Source organism: Tetrao urogallus (assembly GCF_951394365.1).
Source record: "Tetrao urogallus genome assembly, chromosome: 5".
Taxonomy (NCBI): domain Eukaryota; kingdom Metazoa; phylum Chordata; class Aves; order Galliformes; family Phasianidae; genus Tetrao; species Tetrao urogallus.
Window position 1 is genome coordinate 15,707,497 of NC_136818.1, and position 21,887 is coordinate 15,729,383.

General features: G+C 41.2%; 1 protein-coding gene across 1 annotated transcript; it reads left to right on the top strand.

Moving 5' to 3' along the window:
- Nucleotides 1-5,832: 5,832 nt before the first annotated feature.
- On the top strand, nucleotides 5,833-20,651 carry EPHX4 (epoxide hydrolase 4; the record flags this gene model as incomplete). The annotated part of the gene is made up of 7 exons (XM_079536376.1): nucleotides 5,833-6,075; nucleotides 8,662-8,747; nucleotides 12,146-12,303; nucleotides 14,185-14,313; nucleotides 16,118-16,221; nucleotides 17,059-17,207; nucleotides 20,417-20,651. 7 exons carry the CDS (start codon nucleotides 5,833-5,835, stop codon nucleotides 20,649-20,651), a joined length of 1,104 nt encoding a protein of 367 aa, XP_079392502.1.
- Nucleotides 20,652-21,887: the final 1,236 nt, after the last annotated feature.

The following is a 21,887-nucleotide window of genomic DNA, read 5'->3' on the forward strand; positions in this document are numbered from 1 at the left end:
GAATTCTAATTTCAGTAGTAAATCTAACTCATTCGCAAATCCTATATACTTGCATGCCTTACAGACATGTCGATCTTCTGTTTAATGTATTTTATGTTAACATCAGTGTGCAAGCATGTTTGCCAGATGGTTCTGATTTTTCATGGAAAGAAATTATTTAAAATACTCCTCATCTGGGTCCAGTTTGAAGGCCTTTCTGTTTAATGCAAGATTTTAATAACGTTGAGATACTTATCTGAAGTAGAAACTAGTCTAAAAGATCTATATTCCTGTTGATTACATACAACTTTCTCAAACTAAGTACGGGATTAATTAGACATTTCTTTATATAATTAACACCAAAATACAGCAAGTACTATGGAAATGTTGGAGGAAGATCCCCCTTAGGATAATCTGGTGTAGTGATCTCAAATTTTTTGGATCATGTAGCCATCAGTAAAAAAAGAGCATGTACCAGGTATCCTTATACATTTATGAATTATGTACAACCATACAAATATTACATATCCTAAAAAACATACACAAAGATGGAAATTAAAGGATTAAATAAATGCTATTCTATTTTTTTCTTCTTTTGTTTATTAACAGTACCAAAAATAAATTTTCTTCCTGCACCTCAGCGGATTGTCTTGTGCATTCTCCTTTGTAGGCCACAGTCCTAGCTAAAGTTCCCCTTGAAACTCTCCCCATGGGGACCTCTGGTCTGCCGAGTTCTTGGATCAAAGCTGAAACTGAAGGGAGCAGACAGTGTTGTAGTGTGCTCTGCTACAGACCACCCAGTTAAGTGGACAAGGCTTTCCACAAACAACAGAATTTTCAGATAAATAAAATAAATTACAAAGCCTGCATAAAAACAGCAGCATGGGTGAGGAGACAGCGCTAGCCCCAAAATACCTATTTTGCCTTAAAAAGCTATTCTGTATCTTCTATTTCTGTCACTGATGGAATGTAGTATTTATTAATTTGTAGAAAGACTGTATATTGACAAATGCTCAAACTGAGATATTGCCACTTGAAACATGTATGGAAGTACTCTTACATCAGCTGTGTGTGGATGTACTCTCATCTGCCCACCATGTGGGAGATCTCAGTACTTGGCTAGGAAAGAGATTCTGGGTGACATATGGATTGTAATACACAGGGATACTGTTAGGATGTTATGTTTCCATTCTGCATCAAAAGTGATTTAGCTCTGCCTTCATTTCTAGTTTATACATCATAAATAACTTTCAATTCTGCAATAAAATATTACAGTTTACGTTCAGGACTCTCTACCTTGCCATTGCCTGGACATGCTTTCTAATGCAAGTTTAAGATCTTTTGCTTTGGAAACATGTATGATGGAAAGCAGAAGGGTAAATTATTATTTGCATTTCACCTGTTCTATATAGCTATGATTACATCATTGACGATATATACAAGTTAGTGCTCTTGCCCATTCAAAATTCCAGCTCCTGTAACAACTTCTCTGCTTAGAGTTTCACCTGCTGTGGTAGGCCTGTAGAGGTAGAAGTGAAATTAGCCTTCCCACTAATTGTGATACACAGGTAAGAAAAATCACACTAGGATTTCACACTACTTCATACTGTCACATACTGATGATTTTAAATCACAATGTCAGCACTGCTAGTGCTAATCTGATAAACCTGCTCTTTGCAGTCTACAAGAGGATAATCAGTTCTTCCCTACAGAGAGATGCTTGAGTTCAGAGGAAAGGGAGATGGCTTTCAAATGTGTGTAGCAAGTCTATAATTTCTGTCTTATTCTAGAGCTGTCACCATTTTCAAGACAATACAGCTTGCAAACAAAAACTGACTGAATACTCTAAGCATTGCTAGTTACCTGACTATGCAAATGTGTGTAAAGTTCTGTTTCACTGTGTTGCCTACAACATTTGTGAAAATAGCTTCACTAATGCATTTCTATACCAGCATCTGCACAAGTACATCACATCTAAAAGCTTAAATGTCCTCTGCCACTAACCTACAGAATGTGTTAATTCGTTTACTCTCAGCTGGAAGCAATCAGTGATGTGCAAAGGCGTCCTCTTTTGTCTCTCAGAAATGGGCTGAGTTGAACTGACAAAAGCTGAGCAGGCAGATGGCACATAGGGGAGGGCAAAGCACGCTGATAAAGCTTGTAAAAGTCTGCCCTGGAGTTGGTTTGGCTTGGAATCCATTACAACAATCTGAAGCAGAAGATGGGAAAATCAAAATACAAGGATGCTAGAGAAGGATTTGTAATTTTGAGGCTTCTCAAGTTTAGCTATATTTGCCATTAACTAGCATGGAATCTACAGAAGATTCTGAAATTCTTTTTGAAATGCTGGAAAATGCATGGAAGATATCTGTTGTGCAAGTTGGTTTGCCTTGTGAATGTAGACAGCATGGCCCTTCAGCTCTAAAGAAAGCATTTCTCGGTGAAAAGGAATTCTGCTGTTTTCTTGGCACAGAGCAGCTGAGGAAACTGAGGAAACTGAGGAAAAAGTTTGCTGATGATACGAAGTTGGGAGGATTGGCTGACACGCCTGAAGGCTGTGTTGCCATTCAGCAAGACCTGGATAGGCTGGAGAGCTGGGCAGAAAAAAACCGGATGAGGTTTAACAAAAGCAAGTGTAGAGTCTTGCATCTGGGGAGGAATAATTGCATGCACCAGTACAGGTTGGGGGATGACCTGCTGGAGGGGAGCTCTGCAGAGAGGGACCTGGGTGTCCTGGTGGACGACAGGTTGGCCATGAGCCAGCAGTGTGCCCTTGTAGCCAAAAAGGCCAATGGCTTACTGGGGTGCATTAAAAAGAGCGTGTCCAGCAGGTCGAGGGAGGTGATCCTCCCCCTCTACTCTGCCCTGGTGAGGCCTCATCTGGAGTACTGCGTCCAGTTCTGGGCTCCCCAGTACAAAAAAGACAAGGATCTCTTGGAAAGAGTCCAGCGGAGGGCCACAAAGATGGTGAAGGGCCTGGAGCATCTCTCCTATGAGGAAAGGCTGAGTGAACTGGGTCTGTTCAGCCTTGGGAAGAGAAGACTGAGAGGGGACCTGATCCAGGTCTATAAATATCTGAGGTGTGGGGGGCAGAATGGCGAGGCCAGACTGTTTTCAGTGGTGAGTGGAGACAGGATAAGGGGAAACGGCTGGAAACTGCAGCATAGGAAGTTCCGCACAAACATGCACAAGAACTTCTTTACAGTGAGGGTGACGGAGCACTGGAACAGGCTGCCCAGGGAGGTGGTGGAGTCTCCTTCCCTGGAGATGTTCAAGACCTGCCTGGATGCCTCCCTGTGCGACCAGGTGTAGGGAACCTGCTTTGGCAGGGGGGTTGGACTCGATGATCTCTGGAGGTCCCTTCCAACCCCTACAATTCTGTGATTCTGTGATTCTGTGAAACTCAGCTAGAGTTCCTGAGAGACAATGTTGGGCTGAGGGCAGCCCCAACAACATCTTTGTACAAAAGCTCTCAGAACTGTGAGGTTCCCAGTGCTCCCATCTTCCAGCCCTGATACGGGATCCATATCTAACAGCTGAAGATCACATAGCTAAACTCCATGGGCTACTGCAAAACTTGTGCATTGGTGAGAAATCTGACGTAAAACTACCTAGGTAGTTAGATGTATAAACATTTTCCTCCAGCCAAACTTTAGAACTTCATTAACTGGATTGCTGGTCTGCTGATGTACACTTTGGGGAAAGTTCTGCTGCAGCCAGTCTGGCACTGAGCAAGTGAGGCTTCTTCCCTGCAAAAAAGGGCTATTAGCACGAAGGCTGATGCATAAAAATTAGTTATGTGCTATTCCTAGGGTTGGCAGTATGAGTAATTGCAGTATGAACAGAAGGTTCAGGCTTGGTAGGCATGATTCATGTAATCCTGCTGGAGTCTGCAGAGGTTGGTGTCTTAACTGAATCACAGCAGCTTCTGGAGTTATTGCTGTTCTTCTTGCCTAAGACAAGGATGGGAGCATTACACAGCCTTGCACTCTTTTCTCAAGCAGACTGATAAAGCCTTGACTTCAAATCTGCAGGGCTCACATTAAGACAAGCATGGCTAGTGAACAGCAGGATTCAAATACTTTTCTGATTACATAAATCAATAACGCTGTTGTCAGCTGCTGTGGGTTACTGATATTTCATTTGGTGTTGATGAAGGCAGACAAGTTTTTTACAGCTAATTGAAGATGTCACCTTTATTAGTAGAAGAAAAAAAAAAGATATTGCTTTTCTGTGTTTAAGCTTTACAAAATGAATGAAAATTGGCAGCATTCCTTTCCGCTGCTTCAGTTCTTCATTTCAACACCTGACAGCGGAGAGAGTGGTCAGGTGCTGTACCACGTTTCCACAGAGATTGTGGGTGCCCCAGCTCTGAAAGTGATTGAGGCCAGGCTGGATGGAACACTGGCCAACTGATCTAGGACTGGATCTAGCAGCTGGCAGCCCTGCCTGTGGTAGGGAGGTTAGAACCTGGTGATCCTTGAGTCCCTTCTAACCTGAGCCATTCTATGACTCTATTATTCGATTTAATAACAGAAAACTTGAATCTGTTGAAACCAGCATTAATCCTGCCACTGCCTTCCAGAGGGATTACATGTCAGCACTGGGGTATATATTTTTAAGTGTAAGTTCAAAACAAGTAGGAGAACACATTTGGCATGCAATAGACAGAAACTGTCTGTAAGCTGTGTTCCATGCACAGTATAAGATAATATATACTGCCTGTATGCATGCAAGTATGCAAGTCCAATTTTGTTGTTTTTTTTTTCAGTAACTCATTAAATTACATGTGCTAATTAACAGAAACGTAGTCTCTTCCTGACAGCTTCTACTTGCACTGTCTGAGGGAGCAAAAGTACCCCTTGGAAGTTCTAATCCTCCAAACTAAACTGAACCAAACACAAATTCTGGTCACACGACATTTGGGCAAGACACCAGAAGCCAGGCAGGCCAGGTCTGTGTTACAGGCTGGGATCCTGCTCCAGGGCCTCTCCAAGCCTTGGACTTACTGCATCCCACTGAGGAACAAGTGCAGAATAGAGAGGGAAGTTGGTGTGCCTCGTGGAGAACTGAGCTTGTTCAACTCCCTGTGTCAACTGCAGGTGCTGAGAATTCAGTACCAAACTCAGTAATGGAAAACGGCTGCTAATGATGGTCCAATTGCCTCTACTAGCCAATACCTTGATTAAAGTTCCATTTTCTAAATTATAAACATTTGTGCTGAAGCTCAGAATTGGTATGTTCTTCAGAAACACTCATACTAACAGGCAGTTGAGGCTGTAATATATTTACAGAATCATCTTTCAATGGACAATAGTTAAACAGCAGAGACAGAACGCACACAGTTTTTAAAAATAATTGAAATCTAACCACACAGCCGTACACCTCTTTTTCATCTCACACCAGTAAGGTATGTGCGTCCAAATACGAGATCAGGGTGAGCAAAGCTACCGCATGCAAAGACCTTGCGAAGGCAGCAGAGGTGAGGCTGTCCCGCGTCTCCCACACGCACTTCTCGCAAAGACCTTTCGGCGAGTTTCGATGCGTGCGGCAGCCCTGGCCGTGGACGCGGCTGGGAGCAGCCCCTTCGCTCCTGGCCAGCTTTTTCCTTCGTTCCCTGCGGGCCATCGGGCGCAGATCCATCGGCCGGGCAGGGACGCGCCGCTCGGGGCCCGGCGGGGCCGGGCGGGAGGCGCGGCGCCGCGCGGTGCCGGGCAGCGGGGCGAGGGCCTCGGGGACCGCGGGGCGGGCGCGCCGCCGCCGCCGTGAGCGGTGCCTCCGCTCGGGCGGCTCCTGGCGGCGGCGGCGCTGCGAGCCCCTCTCGGCCGGCGGGGACGGCGGCGGCGGGGCCCGATGGCGAGACCGGGTGCTGCGTGCCAGCCGCCCGCCCGCCGTGTGATGGTGGCCGCGCGGGCGCTGCTTTTCTGGGCGCTGGTGTACAGCTACTGCGGAGTGTGCGCCTGCATCGCCGGGCTGCGGCTGCTATGGAGCATCGGCCGGCGACCGGGCGAGACCTTCCGCTGGGTGATGCGGGAGAACCCCCCCGCCTGCCTCAACGACCCCTCCCTGGGCACCCACTGCTACGTCCGGATCAAGGTGAAGGCTGGGGTCGGGGGGAGCGGGCCTCGCCGTGCGCACCCGTGCTCCCGTGCACGCGTCTCGGCTGCGTGCGCGCCCGCCCGCCGGTGCATGCCTGTACACGGGCACTCGTGCGTGCTCCCCTCCGGCGGTTCCCCTGCGGGCTCGCCCCGCCGCACGCACGCACAAGGAGCCGCTGCCCCGGGGGCGCCGCGGGAGGAGCCCGGGCCGGGCAGCGCTGCCCGTGGGGTGCGGCCCCGCGGCCTCGCGGCGGAGCTGCAGGGGAAGCGCGGAGTGAAGCGCTCAGCCCCATCCCTGAGGCTGCGCGGTTACGGCCCGCAGGGTTGTTAAAAGACTGCTCTGGGTCTCTGCCTGCGATCTGCTCCTCCGGGAACTGCCCGGAAAGAAGTTGTTTTAGCTCGGTTTCTTCTTCAGCTGTAGGTGAGCGCTGCAATTTTCATAGCGCTATTTTTAATTGAATGAGTACTGAGAGCATTGTTCTGAGGGTTCTGTGCAGCCTTTTTTGCCACACAGAGCTAACATAAATCGTTCAGCCTCCCAGTCCCTCACAATTTGCCTTCTTGCTTTTTTCCAACATCACCAGGAGACACGCACACACTGCTGCACTCACACGCTGTATTTGCCTCTCCCATAGCGCCAAGCAGTAATGCGGGGTTGCTGGGAAGCGAGGGGATGGTGGGAATAAGGGAGCCTTTGGGGCAAAGCAGACTGCTTGCCAGGATGACGGTCTGCTGCTCGGTTCAGGCAGCATGAAACTCTCTGGCCGCTGGGTAACAGCAGGCTCATGTGTTACCTCCCAGACACATGCATCCTAGAGATCTGTGCAGGTTCCAGCAAAAGAAAGACAGAAGTGGGTTGCAGAGAAGATGGCAATATCTGATGCCATGTTGTTGCAGTAATAAAAAAGAGGAGACCGAAAGGAGCAGCTGAACTGGTGGAGGATGGGCTTAGTTTGGGGTATGTGACATTCAACTTGCTGCAGTACAAGAGATGATTGAATTTGCATGAGTAAAAACAATATCCTTAAAAGCAATACATTGATTAAATAAAAACACTGAGGGTGAATCCCTAAAGGACACAAAGAGAAGCAGAATGGAGGAGGGCTAGATGACTGAAACGAGAGGAGAATCTCTGGAATAAAACTGAGAAACTTCTGTTGTGTTAAAGGGATCAAAGGCAGGGATGGTATGGAGAACGGTGGAGGTGTTGTAATGGCCCTAGAATTTACTAGAAAGAGATCAGTAAGTACCTAAAAATACAGAGATATTTCAACTTCACTGGCATCCCCAAAGAAAAGTATCAGTGTAATTTTTGATAGAATTGAGCAAAAATCCCTCCTGTATCTACAATGAGTACAAAAACAAGAAAACAGATGTGCCCTTTTCAGAGCCTTCTTAAACTCCAAGATATACGTTAATGGCTTGGTAGCTGGTTAGTGACTTCACTGTGCAGAAGTATTTCAGACAGTATGAAGCACTGTGGGCAAGAAAAGCTTTCTGCACAGTTCTGACCCTTGAGGGCTCAATCGACAGCAAAGGCAGGAGTTTTGTCTTCCCTTTTTAAAATAGCAGAGACAGTTCAGGCTCTGACATTTGTTCAGGAGCAGTATGGCCTTCCTTCCTGCAGTTTCCTTCAAATGACTCCTAATTAGCATGTTGTATTTTATGAGCTAAGTCCTCCCAACTTCTGTATTCACATCTGTGTAAGAATTCAGTAAACCTGGAGGACATCATTTCAGTTTTAAATTCTGCCAGATTTGACCCTGAGTTAGCATAAGCTTGCACACATCCATTCATTTCAATGGCATTTCAGTATTAAGCCTCTGGACAGCTATCACTAACTTATCTGTTGGTGATAAGACTCATTTGTTTAAAAGATGTATCAGAAATAGTGACTATAGTAGGGTAGAAAGAAGAGGATTGTATGAAGGCTTTCTCTCCTGAAGTAAGTCTGAAGCCTTGGACAGTAAAAAAGCAAGCAGGAAGAACTTCCTTTGTAGTTAGTTACTTTTGATTGCTTTGTTGTTTGTTTGTTGTTGGTTTTTTGTTTTTTTTTTTTTTTCCTAAGAATCCATGCAGTGCTTTATTGTGCAAGATTGTAACTTCATAGTTTTAAATAGTTGCTCAATCTTAGAAACTAAGTGAAAGATGAGAAGTGCATTCAAAGTACATTATGTCTGAAAGTCTTTCCATCAAGCACATGCTATGTCTGTAAGAAAGCAAGGTCCTTGCTTTTATAATGATCTTCATCCACCTCATCATCCCCATGCCATGGGGTGGTCTCTCAGAACCCTGAGCATGCTTGTGGCTGAACTGCCACGCACTCGCATAGCTGGGCATGTGTCAAAGCTGGCTGTACAGGAAGGGGCTGTGGCTGCTGGGCTGTGGGATGCTCAGCATTGTCAGGGTGTAGCAGTACCTGACCTCAGCATTACAGAAGACTTCAGCTTTGAGAACTGACAGCTTGATGTGTTTTCAGGGGCAGTACCTTAGAATGTTGTCTAAAACTACTTATTCTTGAATACCAGTACAGCAGTTATAATGCAGCAGTAAGAACACCAAACTTCTTTTTCTCTCCTTCTAGGATTCAGGATTAAGATTCCACTATGTGGCTGCTGGAGAAAGGGGTAAACCACTCATGCTGCTGCTTCATGGCTTTCCAGAATTCTGGTAAAAACTCCCTACATGCTTTTCTTGTATAAATGAGGCTGCTTAAGATAACCAAGAGAGATAATCAAAGCTTAAGTAATCTCAGAGTGAACTGTTCTGTAACCCTATGCATATTAACAGTATTAAGACCTAGTCAGGAACAAACTATTGACATTTCTAACTGCAGCAACCATAAAACATTCCTACAGCACAACTGTCTTTTTTGCAGTGTCATTCTATTCTTTCTCCAAGTACGTATTCTTTTCTTCAAACTTTGGGGAGGAACAGCTTGTTTTTAATGAACTTCCCTTTTGGAAAACACATAGCATTTGTACTAACAAAGCTGAACTTCAGAACTACAGCAGGGGGTGCTGAAATGAGGATCCAATGTATGTTAAGAGCAGTATGGATCACATTGTTAAAAACACTATACGTGAGTTTTAACTGGGGAAGGGAGAGAACTACAAGTTCTATAGGCTGCTTTGCAGCCTAATTTCAGAGTGCTACTTGGAGGGAAAAGGCTCTATTATTAGTTCATCATAAGATGAATGGCGAATCAAAACCAAGCCTGCACATTAGTTAATAACAATGAAAAGCAGTCATGTGCCTGATGTTTAAACCAAATCGCTTGAGCTGTCGCAGCCTGGTTTAACTAGGAGGTGTGGCTTGCAGAACTTCCACATAAAAAACAATAAGTGAATAGAGGAAGTGGTGATGCCAGTAATTCAGCAAGTTCAATGATCCTTTTCCTTTCTAAACTCAGATATGGAACTGTAATCTTTCAAGCCACAGTCAAGTCATACCATGATAAATTGACCCAGGTCAATGAGAGGCCAGTTCTCTTCCCTCAGCAATATCCTGCAGATACAAAAGGCATTGAGGATGATGGTAAAGAGTCACATTTATTATTTTAAGATAAATTTTCAAATAAATACACTGTCCTAATACTAAATTGCCAATTACAAGTCTAAAAGCTGTACACACCAAATAAAAAGTCAGTTACATTGGGGGGAATGCATACCTAATGCAAACATTATGCATATCTTGCAGAATGGGTATTTAATGTGTATTCCAACACAGAAAGACAGCTGAGAATACACCTAATTTCCACTACAGTGGAAAAATATGCAAAAATTAGCATTTCATGTATATATTCTACTGAAATTCAGTATATATCAAAATTCAGACAGCTGCTTTTACAATTTAGAATGGTGAGCCATGCTTTAAGTGACAGTTTATATATTATCTGACCATTCAAATGGAATGGAATAATGATTAAAAAACTGCAGTGTAGGTTACTGGGACCACCAATAGCACAGTTTACTATCTTTGGAAAGAAAAACACATACTAACCGTTTATAAAGCAGTCACACTACAAATATGATGCTGGCTTGTTAATTCAATCAGTGCAAGATTTTAATGCAAGGATAGAAAATGTTCTCAGAGCATGCAGTACAATAATCACAATTTAAGAGACAGTTAAATACGCGTTAAATTTGTACTGTTCAACTAGGAAAAAAAATGGATACAACTCACAGTTACAATTTTTAATTGCAGCAAATCCTTTGCTTTCCAATGTCTCAAGGTTATAAGTAGGACAACTATAACCAGAGAACACTGACCTTACCAAGTGACTCAGAATGTCTGAAGATGAAAGATCACTTAGGAATATAATGCACCCGAGCCATTAAGAGCTTTAGATGCATAAGAACTTGATAATCAATATCAATTTCGTGATAAAGACAAAATATTTGAAAGTGAGCATGATGTGTTGAGACAGCTGGGATGTGTAAGCTGCTGAATTTTGTACAAGCTGCCTTTCAGAAATAACATGAATAAAAAGTCACAAAATAATTTCAGTTATTTAGCCTTATGATAACAAAGGCATTCACCAGCATTCCAATTCCTGCCTGCAAAGCAACTGTCTTCTGGTTATATTTCATACACAGTAAAAAGATTTCTTTGGATATGAAACACGTTCAGTCAGACATTTGGTGGCGGATGGGCTGCTGCGGATAGCAGTTAGACATGCTCTGAAACAAACACAGATTATTTATTTATTTCTGGCCCTTTTTTCTTCTTACTGAAATATACATGATAGCTACAGCAGTTACCATGGCAAATTCAGCTTCCAAATCACTGTACAATGCATTTAAAAATTTAATTCCTAGAGATCTGATAAATATTGCATTTGAATCATATAGCACTAAAATGGAAAGGTTCTGACTTCTGTTTACATGAATATAAATTTCTATAATTAATAAATATTACTGTGATATTACTTACGATATTCAGAATGCCTAGTAGGTTGGAGGCAAAGCTAAAAGTGGAATACCCAATGAACTGATATAGTTTGAATTCAGGTAGAATTCTGTGCATCTCTCATGATACCTGATGATTCTTATGCTTTGTATCATCTACCTGATGGACACAGTTGAAAAAAGAGCAGAAGAAAAAGCTAGATCCTAGCAACATGCAGTCAATGTTATCCATGTCCAGAAGGATGATGTTTTTCATGTATCTTTTTATTATAATCTAAGGCCAAGTCTTCTTGGTGCTGGCTATTCTGAAATGTAATTGGTGTGAGTAACACTCGAAGGCAGGTAATTCTTTCAGGATCACCTTTGCCATTTTCTTGCTATTTTTGCATTACAAACATACTCATCCAGTCACTACGTACTATTGCAGAATGAGGAATAGTTCAAGCCTTTGCCTTCTTCATTTTGTATGTCTTTAAAAGTATGTGATGCTCTCACTCTTTTCCACAGAAATGCAAGCAATGCAATGCTTTGTGGAGTACCAACACGCTGACAGATTGTTCTGGAACAGTTCTAGCAGTAGAGTGACACAGATGAAAGTGTGCACAATATAAATCATATGGAATTCACCACATTCATTTGTTATTCATTGTATTTCTTTCTTTGGTTAATTTAGCATATGAATTGCCTGACATTCTTTTTCTGAAAAGGAAAAAAAAAATCTTTCCCTAGAGGCATATTTCCCTAGTCCATCAAAATTTGCATATGAACAAGGGAGAAGAGAAAGCTTTTCAGACCTTACTTTTTTGATGATGGAATGGTTACAAGGATAAGACAGAATACTCCAGTGTGTGCTCTGTTTTAAGCCTGCTTCCTTTACAGCAAAGGGATCATGCCAGGCTCCAAGAACTGTTAAAATAGCCAGGCTCTGGCCATGCTGCCTCTTCGGCAGCTGCATTTCCTTACTGTAGAATTCAAAAAGGGAGCACAGAATTGCCATAGCTACAAGGGATAAGCAACATACCATAGAAAGCAAAAAGAACCTAATTGCAAACAAAGCCATGTTAATGTATCCTCAACTATTTGGGAGCAAAACCATTGACTGCATTTTAGTATCATACTGCTTGACCTTATAACTCCAACTTTTTTTCCCTTTGTTAGGTACTCTTGGCGCCATCAACTGCGGGAATTTAAAAGTGAATATCGAGTGGTGGCCCTGGATTTGAGAGGTTATGGAGAAACAGATGCTCCTTCGCACAAAGAAAATTACAAATTGGATTTCCTGATAACAGATATAAAGGATATTTTGGAATCTCTAGGTGAGTTAGTAGAAGACAAACTACTCAGCTCACGGAAAAAAACCTTAAGTGTATAAATATTGATTTCAAAACAACTGCTTCTCTTTTAGATATACATATCCTAGATATGTAGAGATATAAAGCTAAGGATATTCCTAATATATGGACTATAACAGTACTAATGGAAAAGGTTTGCTTTCCACTCATGATGTATATACCAGTAGAAACAATGTATAAAGATGATTTTCCATCATGACTTTCAAAAACTCTTCTCCATGTGCTGTGAAATGCAGCAGAACAAACCTATGATATTTCCTCTAACTAAAAAGACCCTTCACTTACTCCTAACAGTTGCACTCAATAAATACTGTTATGGATTAGTCTAATAGCACTCTCAGACAAGAGAATTTCTATCACGTGAAATTCCTCTAGCACAAACAAGATAGAATAAATATTGTGGGCTTTATAGTGATGATGACAGTATATCTGATGCCTTAAGAAAAAATCCCAAAATACTACTCCTGCACCATAGTCATTTCTCAAGAGCTGAATCACTCTGTCTTACACAACAGTGAGAGGAGTGGAAGGGAGAGAGAAGGATGCATTGCTCTCTGTGCTAAAAAAAAAACGGTGTAGTAGATCCTGAACTGAAACATTCTGGTAAATTTTACCCCTTCAGTTCAGAAGGAAGCGCAGCTGTTCTGACAATGAAAAACATCACCTAGTGAGGGGTATTTCCTCTCTGTACAAATAGTAAGACAAAAGATTAGATTCATTTTAATTCGTTAGATACTCTAGGCATAGTGAAACAACTAACTGCATTTCACATTAAAAAATAGTGCAGCAGTTGTGCCAGTTCTAAGGCTTGAATTTGGGATTTGCTTTGCTTGCAAAGCCTGAATATTGTTGAAAGGTTGGGCAGGCAGCCTCCACACTGTGCTTACATTTTCCAACCTTTGCTGGTTGTGTTAATCTCCATGGTAATGCCATGGTTATGTTTGTGAAGAGCTCTCACCATCATGTAATTTCATACAGATTTGAAAATTTCTGAAAAAAAGTATTTCTGAGACTTCCTACCTTTGTTCTAACCCTAAGTTAAATTCTTTTGGAGACGCTGATTATATCAAATGTGCTTGATGAGATTTTTATTCAAGAGAGATTTTAAGATGCTTTGACAACTGCATCCACATTTTTCGGAATTCAGAACAGTTGGGCTTTTATAAATTTTATTTGTAGCATACATGCTCAGTATTACAATCCTTAGTGAGGACTATGATAGTATCTGACACTGTAGTATGTATTCGAGGAATGGTTAAAGAAGGAATAGTTAAGCTTTCAAAAACAGGCATGACTTTCCCCCTGCCCCCCACCTTTTATTGCTGCAAAATTCCCATTTCCATCAATGAAATAGTAATTAGGTGAATGCTAAGAACTTTGAAAAATTGACATCAAAACAGCATATGGAGAAGTATTACTTCTATACTTCTAAATATTTAAATGTGCATATTCATCTATATGTATATATACGGATCACCTAATACAGATATTAAATATAATCTAGCACAGTGATGATATATAGTGCTTAGCTAACCTCCCATATTCAAAGCAATCAATTCAAAGCAATATTTGACTGTGCACTGGCTGATATGTGAACAGAGCGGCATTTGGATACCACATTACTTCAATTTGATATCAATGTTAAAGCGTAATTGAAGTCAAATTAACTCATTTTAATATGTATTATATTTTTAGCAATAAAAAGACATTTTTCCTGGCCATTAGTAATGGAAGCAGTGCAGTATTAAGTAGTTACATTACCTATTTTATCCAGCACTTACTGTATGTGATGATCTCTATGGAATTTTTCTGAAAAAAACCCACAAATTTGTGTTTGTGTGGTAGGATACAACAAGTGTGTGTTGATTGGCCATGACTGGGGAGGAATGATCGCTTGGTTAGTGGCTATATGTTACCCTGAAATGGTGACTAAACTAATTGTGGTTAATTTCCCTCATCCTTCAGTGTTTACTGGTGAGTTTTATCATACTTACAATGTTCTGTATGTTAATCCAGAGTATTTGCATTAAGATTGTATTTGCGCTAAGCGATTAAAGGTATTTGCTCTTTTAGATATTCTGTTACCTTTTACAGTTTGGAATGTGTTTTATGAAGCAGTAAGGTATCCAGCATTATACTTTGGGAAATAATTTATTGTAGGGAGTGGGACTGTTTGTAAGCAAATTTACTGGGTTTTCTTCTTAATCCTTGAAGTCCAACAAATATTATTTTCATGAACATGAATCTGGCAGGATAGAATTCCCTGAACATGGCTGTATAATACCTAGGTTAAGGTCTCACTGTATTATTAAAAATGTATAAAACAACCTGAGAATCAGACTTCTAGAATGTAATCCTGATTTAGGTGACAAGTGAAACTTCATCTTACACAATATTCATTGGAACAAGACAACCTTTCCAGTCTGTTTACCAGAAGCTCAGGAATGTGCTAGCAGTTACCACAAAAAGATATCTGGTGCACTAACAGAATTTATTGTGTGATAGGCTTCAAGCTTGCCTGCTACCCACAATTACAAAATTTCATAGGGATTGGATCTACATTCAGTAATTACAATGACAGTAATACCTCCCTCATTTTAGTTTCTCAAATAGCTGACCTTATGCTGTTTTCATTTTTAAAGTCACCCCTAGAAATAGTTGAGAAAATTCAGCAAAGCTTTATCTTTCATCTCTGTTGAATGTAAATCTGACCTTATGACACCATGGAATCAGAACTCTTCACACATATTGTTCTCACAATGTACTTGACCACCCTTCCAAGGTATTAAAGAACATTTTGCAATGTAGTTAAGCTTCACTTACCCAAGGAAATGTCTGTTCTCCATTGGAGCAAGCAGGAGCTGCTGCAGTTCTTACATTGAGAGCAGGAGCCAGGCTGTATAGAAGCAAAATGCATATTACTATAGCTTTCCTTAATATTTGTTTGCATGTTTTTAAAGAACAAAATATGTTATGCAGCTTGATAAAGTCTCCCTGGATCAAATTTCTCCTACTGTGAATAAAATGAAAACAGAGAGCTTATACACTGAGCATTCTGCTTGCCTTTACTACTACAATCTTCACAATCATCAAAGTCTTATTTTTTTAAATATTTTTGTTATTTGCACAATTAATGCCATAACAGCAGTTAAAACACTCCCAGGCACTCCTAAGGGATTTATGTATTTATGAATTCGAAATTGCTTGATCTTTGACGTTGTACCTTCCATGTGACTGCTTTAGGCACACTCTAATTGCTTAGTTACTCAATGCATGCCATTCCTTGTTGCTAACTGATGGCAATTATGACACTAGATTTTTAAGAGTTCCATCTCAGGTTTCTTGACTTAGCACTCACAGTGTAAGTGGATTATCATCTACAGATTTCTCTACACCTCATCTTTGATGAGAGAATTACAGGCAAAAGTAACATTTGTATTTATGCCTCTTATTCTACACCTGAAAAAATGCTTCGGACTAGCTGCACTGATAGAGCTCTTAAGTGAAAACCTCTCATGTGATTAAGCTCTTGAATGTCACTGCTCTTACCTAATCTTTGGCAGACTTCATTTTGCTGCCTGTTTCTACTAACACACATAAAAGAAGAAATAAACTTTAATGACCACATCATACACTTACTGCTGAAACATTAATCATCTCTTGTCACATAATGCAGTATTTTAAAACACTCCTTTAAGTTTAACAGATAGTGATATTAACAGTAATTTTGTTTAAGTCATCAGTTTTCATTTTTAATTCATGGGCATTTTTGTTTCAGAGTACATTCTACGACATCCATCACAATTGATTAAATCTGGTTACTACTTCTTTTTCCAAATGCCATGGTTTCCTGAATTCATGTTTACAGTCAATGATTTCAAGGTGAGCAAAATGAGTGCTCTTGTTTGTATATTTATCTGTGAGTGATGGAAGAATTACCACGTACATTGATCCCTTCTCATGTAGTGATAATTACTGGAAAAAATACAGAGCTTTCTGATTTTTCTTCAGTTTTATACATTTATACAAAGCAGAATAAAAGCATAAAGAATCTGTGCTTGGTTTGGGATCTCTGGCAGGCATTTGGGACACACTGTTAACCCCCAGCACTACAGTGTGTTACTCCACCTCAGAAGTCACATGCTGTGCTCTACCATAGACACATTTGGTGTCAGGGGAACTCCTGACTTAGCTGCTGCTCCTGAGTGGTGGGACATCCCCTCATCATGCACTGACTGCTGCAGGATGGGCAGCCTGGCAGTTCGGATATTGCATTCTTTCAGGTGGTTAATTCTGCCTGAGAAACCAATAAGGCCAACATTTTATGTAATGTTAAACAATCAAAATGAATGTATAGAAAGAGAAAAACCAGTATGCATTGACCCAGACCCACATATATGCAGCCCAGCACAGCACTGTCAGTGCTGCAGGCATACAGAACAGCAAGCTGGGGGATGCTGCCTCCTTCTGCCTCCTTCTGCCTCCCACCTCTCAGCTGCTGGCTCCATCCTGAGGAAAAAAGTATGTGCCTACAGCCTGCCACTGCCTGTCATAGGCAGGATAACGTAACTGAGTACCTTGGTGATAGTGCTATTTGCGTGTACTCTAATTACTCTGGAGTGAGCTATGTATAAATAGGTTTTAGAAAGATGTGTCTTGTTGAAGGAAAGAAATAGCGCTCTGTAGATATGTGATGGCTTTTTACTCTTCTTTTGGTAGGTTCTGAAAAGTTTGTTTACCAGCCAGACCACTGGAATCGGTAGGAAAGGATGCAGATTAACAGCAGAAGACATTGAAGCTTACCTCTATGTCTTTTCACAACCTGGAGCATTAACTGGACCTATCAACCATTACAGAAATATTTTCAGGTCAGTCTAACGTTCCGAAACGAGGTAAAATATTCTAGAGCCCTCTAGAGTCCAAAAGCGTTATTGTCTCTTCTGCCGCTAAGGTAGTAGGGAAAAAATATATATATGTATTCCTAAAGTCTCAACAGTTAACAAAAACATTTGGCGTCAGGCAGCAAAATACATAGGAATAGGTATCCATGCAAAACAAAGTAACAACCAGAGTTTTCTCAAGCAGCCAGACTTGGCCTTAGAGGCTGACACCCTCTGCTTATCTACCAAAAACTTACCGGCCAGAATGTGTTTAAACCTGGTCATTCTCTACTCAGGACTGGTAGCCCCATGCTGCACGGATATATCAGGAGGTCTGAACTCTTTATTCCCTTAATTCCTGTTTCCAGCAGTGTTAAACCTCCTTCCCTGAACTCAGCAGAGTTTTGAAGCAGATTAACTCTCAGCTTTCCCTGTTCCAAACATATTGCCACCCTTCCTGCTCCTCTTGTGCCTTCCTCATTGCCACTGTCAGGAAAGCAGTCAGCAGCGCAATGCTGGGAGGAAAACAGGTGTTCAAGCTAGGTGCTGTCTGCACAGCCTAAGACAAAACAGCATAGAGAGACGGCATGTTATCTTCTAAATAAGCTAACACCAAGCACAGACACCAACGGTGAATATGAGAAGCGGCTGTGCTTGTAGGAGTGTCCCTGTTTGCAGCCACACAGTGCGGCTGATAGCAACAGCTGGGACATCCAAGGGCAACTGGAGCTGTGGAGTGTCACAGGATTCCCTGGTGCTAGCATGGCACAGCCGCAGCCTGCAGGGTATGGCTAATGAGCAGCTGGAGAGGCAGGAGGACCCTGAGCCTTGCTCATTAGGTTTGCCACAGCACCTCGCATCAGTGAGTGCACATTAACCAGCTGCGGCAGCAGCAGTGAAGAGACTGTAGCAGCTGCATTGCTGTGGGATTTGCATGAGTAGAAGACTTGTATGTTTAAACTACCAGTTCAGGCCTTTTTCAGGCTCAAGGAAAAGAGAGGTATTAATCAGGAAGTCTCTTCACAGAGCTATTAATTCCTCAGCGTGAATGTTCTTGTGCGCTGTTTGATTTACCTTTCTAATGAAAATACTCCTGCGATGAATTCACAGAATAACATTCTAGGTGGTATCAGCCACAACACAGCAGGATTTCCACTGGGAAAAAAAATATGGGCCTTCAGCTCTTTCTATTCTTGCCACCAATTCTGATGGTCACACCATCACACAAACAGGTGAATCACTAGCTATTATAACTGGATTGAAATTTTCACTTCCTCTCATATAAGCAGCACTTAGGTTCTACTGTCTTGAATTCACTATGATTCCCAGCGGGCTGGCACTGGTCTCCTACATGTGAGAGGCTTCCATCTCATTGCTGTCACCCTGGAGCTCTGATTCTTAATTTTTCTGGAAGGTTATTTCCAAAGAGATGATTAAGATGAGCTACTTCCCACCCACTGTGAACACTTACTTGCATAAACAGAACAGCAGTCACTCTGTTACTTTAGATAAGCAAGGCAAAGAATCTTGAAAGGCTCTTAGAGATGAATCTAAACGCACTGAATTGGATCACCAGATTATCAGTTGTTAAAGATGCTACTATGAAAAATCTATGGTTCTGGGGGTTGGGCCACTTTGTTGGAAAAATGAAATCTAAATCCACTGCTACAAAAAGTCATTTTAAGAATTTTACTAGTTCATCAATTAAAATGAAATTATTATTTAACCTGATCTTTTATTACTAATTCTCGGAATTATGTGTAAGTAGAAAGAAGGAATGTCTCCAAAGTCTCCACTTTTGTGTAACATTAAACTAATGCATAGCATCTTCCCTTTCCATTTTTAGAGTATAGTTTCTCAATTAACACCTAAGTTTGAACCTAGCAATAAATTTTTCATAAAAGCTTGTTGAGAACAAACTTTTTTTATACATGATTGGTTCAGCATTATCATTATTTGAGCATTAGCATAATAATGATTTGTATCTGTGCGTATGGAATCTGTTCTGAATTGTTGCAGTTAGTCTTTTCCAAGATAGAGTCTGTTCTAAGATAAAGCAGTTCAGGAGTAAATACAGATACAATTTTCAACATCTCTGAAGTAGATAAATAATGAATTCTGATGTGTTAACATGACTCATGTTGAAACAGTCTTTCATTTCTGCCTGCTTGTCTTCTGTGTTCTAACATCTATCCTCAATGTAAGGAAACATTTATGAAATAATTACATTCAAAATGACTGTATTAAGAAAAAATAATGGAAAGTTTTTATAGAAAGTTTAAATGTGTCAGTGTGGTGGTATAATTTTATTAACATTTTAGTTTCTAAGGGCTTTTCTTCAAAAAAATCAATGTCTTACGATGTGTAAATGCTTTTGAGTCTGTGTTGTGGTTCAACGCAGCACCACTCAGCTGTTTTCTCACTGCCATGCGGTGCAATGGGGGAGAAAACTGGAGAAAGGTAAAACTTGTGGGCTGATATAAAGACAGTTTAGTAGGACAGAAAAGGAAGGGAAAATAATAATGATAATAATGATAAAAGAATACATAAAACAAGTGATGCAGAGTGCAACCGCCTGATGAGTGATTCCAGGCAGACCCAGATCAGCTGCAGACACCACTGGCCAACTTCCCCCAGTTTTTATTGCTGAGCACAATGCTACATGGTATGGGACATGCCTGCCATTTGCTGGACAACCATTTTTGGTAACACAGTATGGGTAGTCAGGTAGCTGGATGCCTTGAACACTATATTCCAAACATGATTCAAAGCATTGTATTTCATTGAAATCTACATACAGTAGATAAAACAGGTTCAGAAATCTGCCATATCATTCATATCAACCCAGGGAAATCCATGGACAACCAGAATTCTGGGCATGTTGTTCCACATTCACTTTTATGGAGATTATGGAGCTCCTGGGCTACGCATCCTGAAGAAGTATCATTCATGCTCCAAAAATAAGACTTCTGTTGCAACCAGCTGCTGATTACAGACACGTAACTTCTCTATCCTTAACACTTTGAGCACTTTGAGTCACATGAGGGTTCTCTTCATATTGTAAAGATACCCTGGAACCTGAAAAGCTTGCAATAAGATTATCTGTGTTGATTTAAAAAACTAAGTAAATCGAATGATGAAGTAAGTTGGTGATTATTATGAAACAAGACTAAAGTAAGCCTATTTTTTTTTTAAAGCTGCCTACCTCTGCAGCACCATGAAGTCATCATGCCAACCCTGCTCTTATGGGGAGAAAGAGATGCATTTATGGAAGTTGAGATGGCAGAAATTACAAGGATTTATGTTAAAAATCATTTCAGATTAACTATTTTGTCTGAAGCCAGCCATTGGCTCCAGCAGGATCAACCTGACATAGTGAACAAGTTGATATGGACCTTTCTAAAGGAAGACACAACAAGAAAGAGAGAATGACTGTACATGTTCTTACATGTTCTAAGGAGTCTATGAAAAAGCTCTATAGATCTAAAAAGTAATTGTTATCAGGGCCATACTTCCAGCCTGCCTTCTATTTTGAGCTCTGTTAGAGAAAAGTGTTTTTGATGTACTGTACATTTGGACACCAATGTTTCTGCTAAAAGATGAAGTGACTATGAGAATACCAACATTGATTTTACCTGTACACTTGTATTTTGCACATAAAACACCTGCCTTAAGATACATGTATTTGTATAGAAAGAAAATCATGGAAAATTGCTTGGTTTTGTTTTCTCCCTTGCTTTACAGTCTCTGTGTGTGGTGCCTTTATAAATTTATAATGAAATAATGGAGTGGTGCCATACAGAAGGAAGTCACAAGTTTTCATTCTCAATTTGCCTGAATTTTTTTAATGTATTTTACCATTAAAGTTATTAACTCTTTTTATTATGTATATTTTAGCATACTGGATGACTGAAAAAATTTTGGGCACATTTCTAGTCTTCAAGTGAATAATGATACGTATCTTGTTGTATTGTTGAATGCAGCTGCTTTGTGCAATGTGTTTTTCTTGACTAAAAAATGGGAACCTGTACACTCAATGTCTGAACAAGAAGAGTGGGAAATTAAGATCTAACATGTATCAAAACCACCTCTGTCTAATAAAATGCAACTTACATTACTCCCTTTACCTGGCTTCCCACGGAGAGGTTTCTTATGGATGCTCAGAACGAGGTTTGAACAGCTGAAGTGTCTGTGCACTTCCTCACATGATGATTTATTGGAAACAATGCCTCGTTGCTGGCATCGTCCTTCCTATGTTAGCATCTACTGTTCTCATCTCTAAGAACTGCTGCCAAGTTTTTTTCCTAGTGTTTCAGACACTGATCCCACCTTTCCCACCTATGAATGGCACCTGATACTCAAGTATAATTTTCCCACCAACGTTTTCAACATTTATATACATCAGTAGTTACACGCCTTTTAAACTGAACTATAAATTGGGAAGATTTCTGTCTCAGAAGGACGCTGCAGAGCTGCTTTTACTGTTTACACAGCAGTCTTATCTCGGTACGAAAACCTTTGCCGGAAATTGAGGACGTTCCCCCGGCTGGCTGCGCCCTTGCGCGCAGCGCTTTGCGGGAGGCTCCGCCAGGCGGCGGCGAGCGGCCGGGGCACAGCGCCGGGACTGCGCTCCCGCCACGCCCCTCCGCGGAGGGTGGGGTCAGGCCG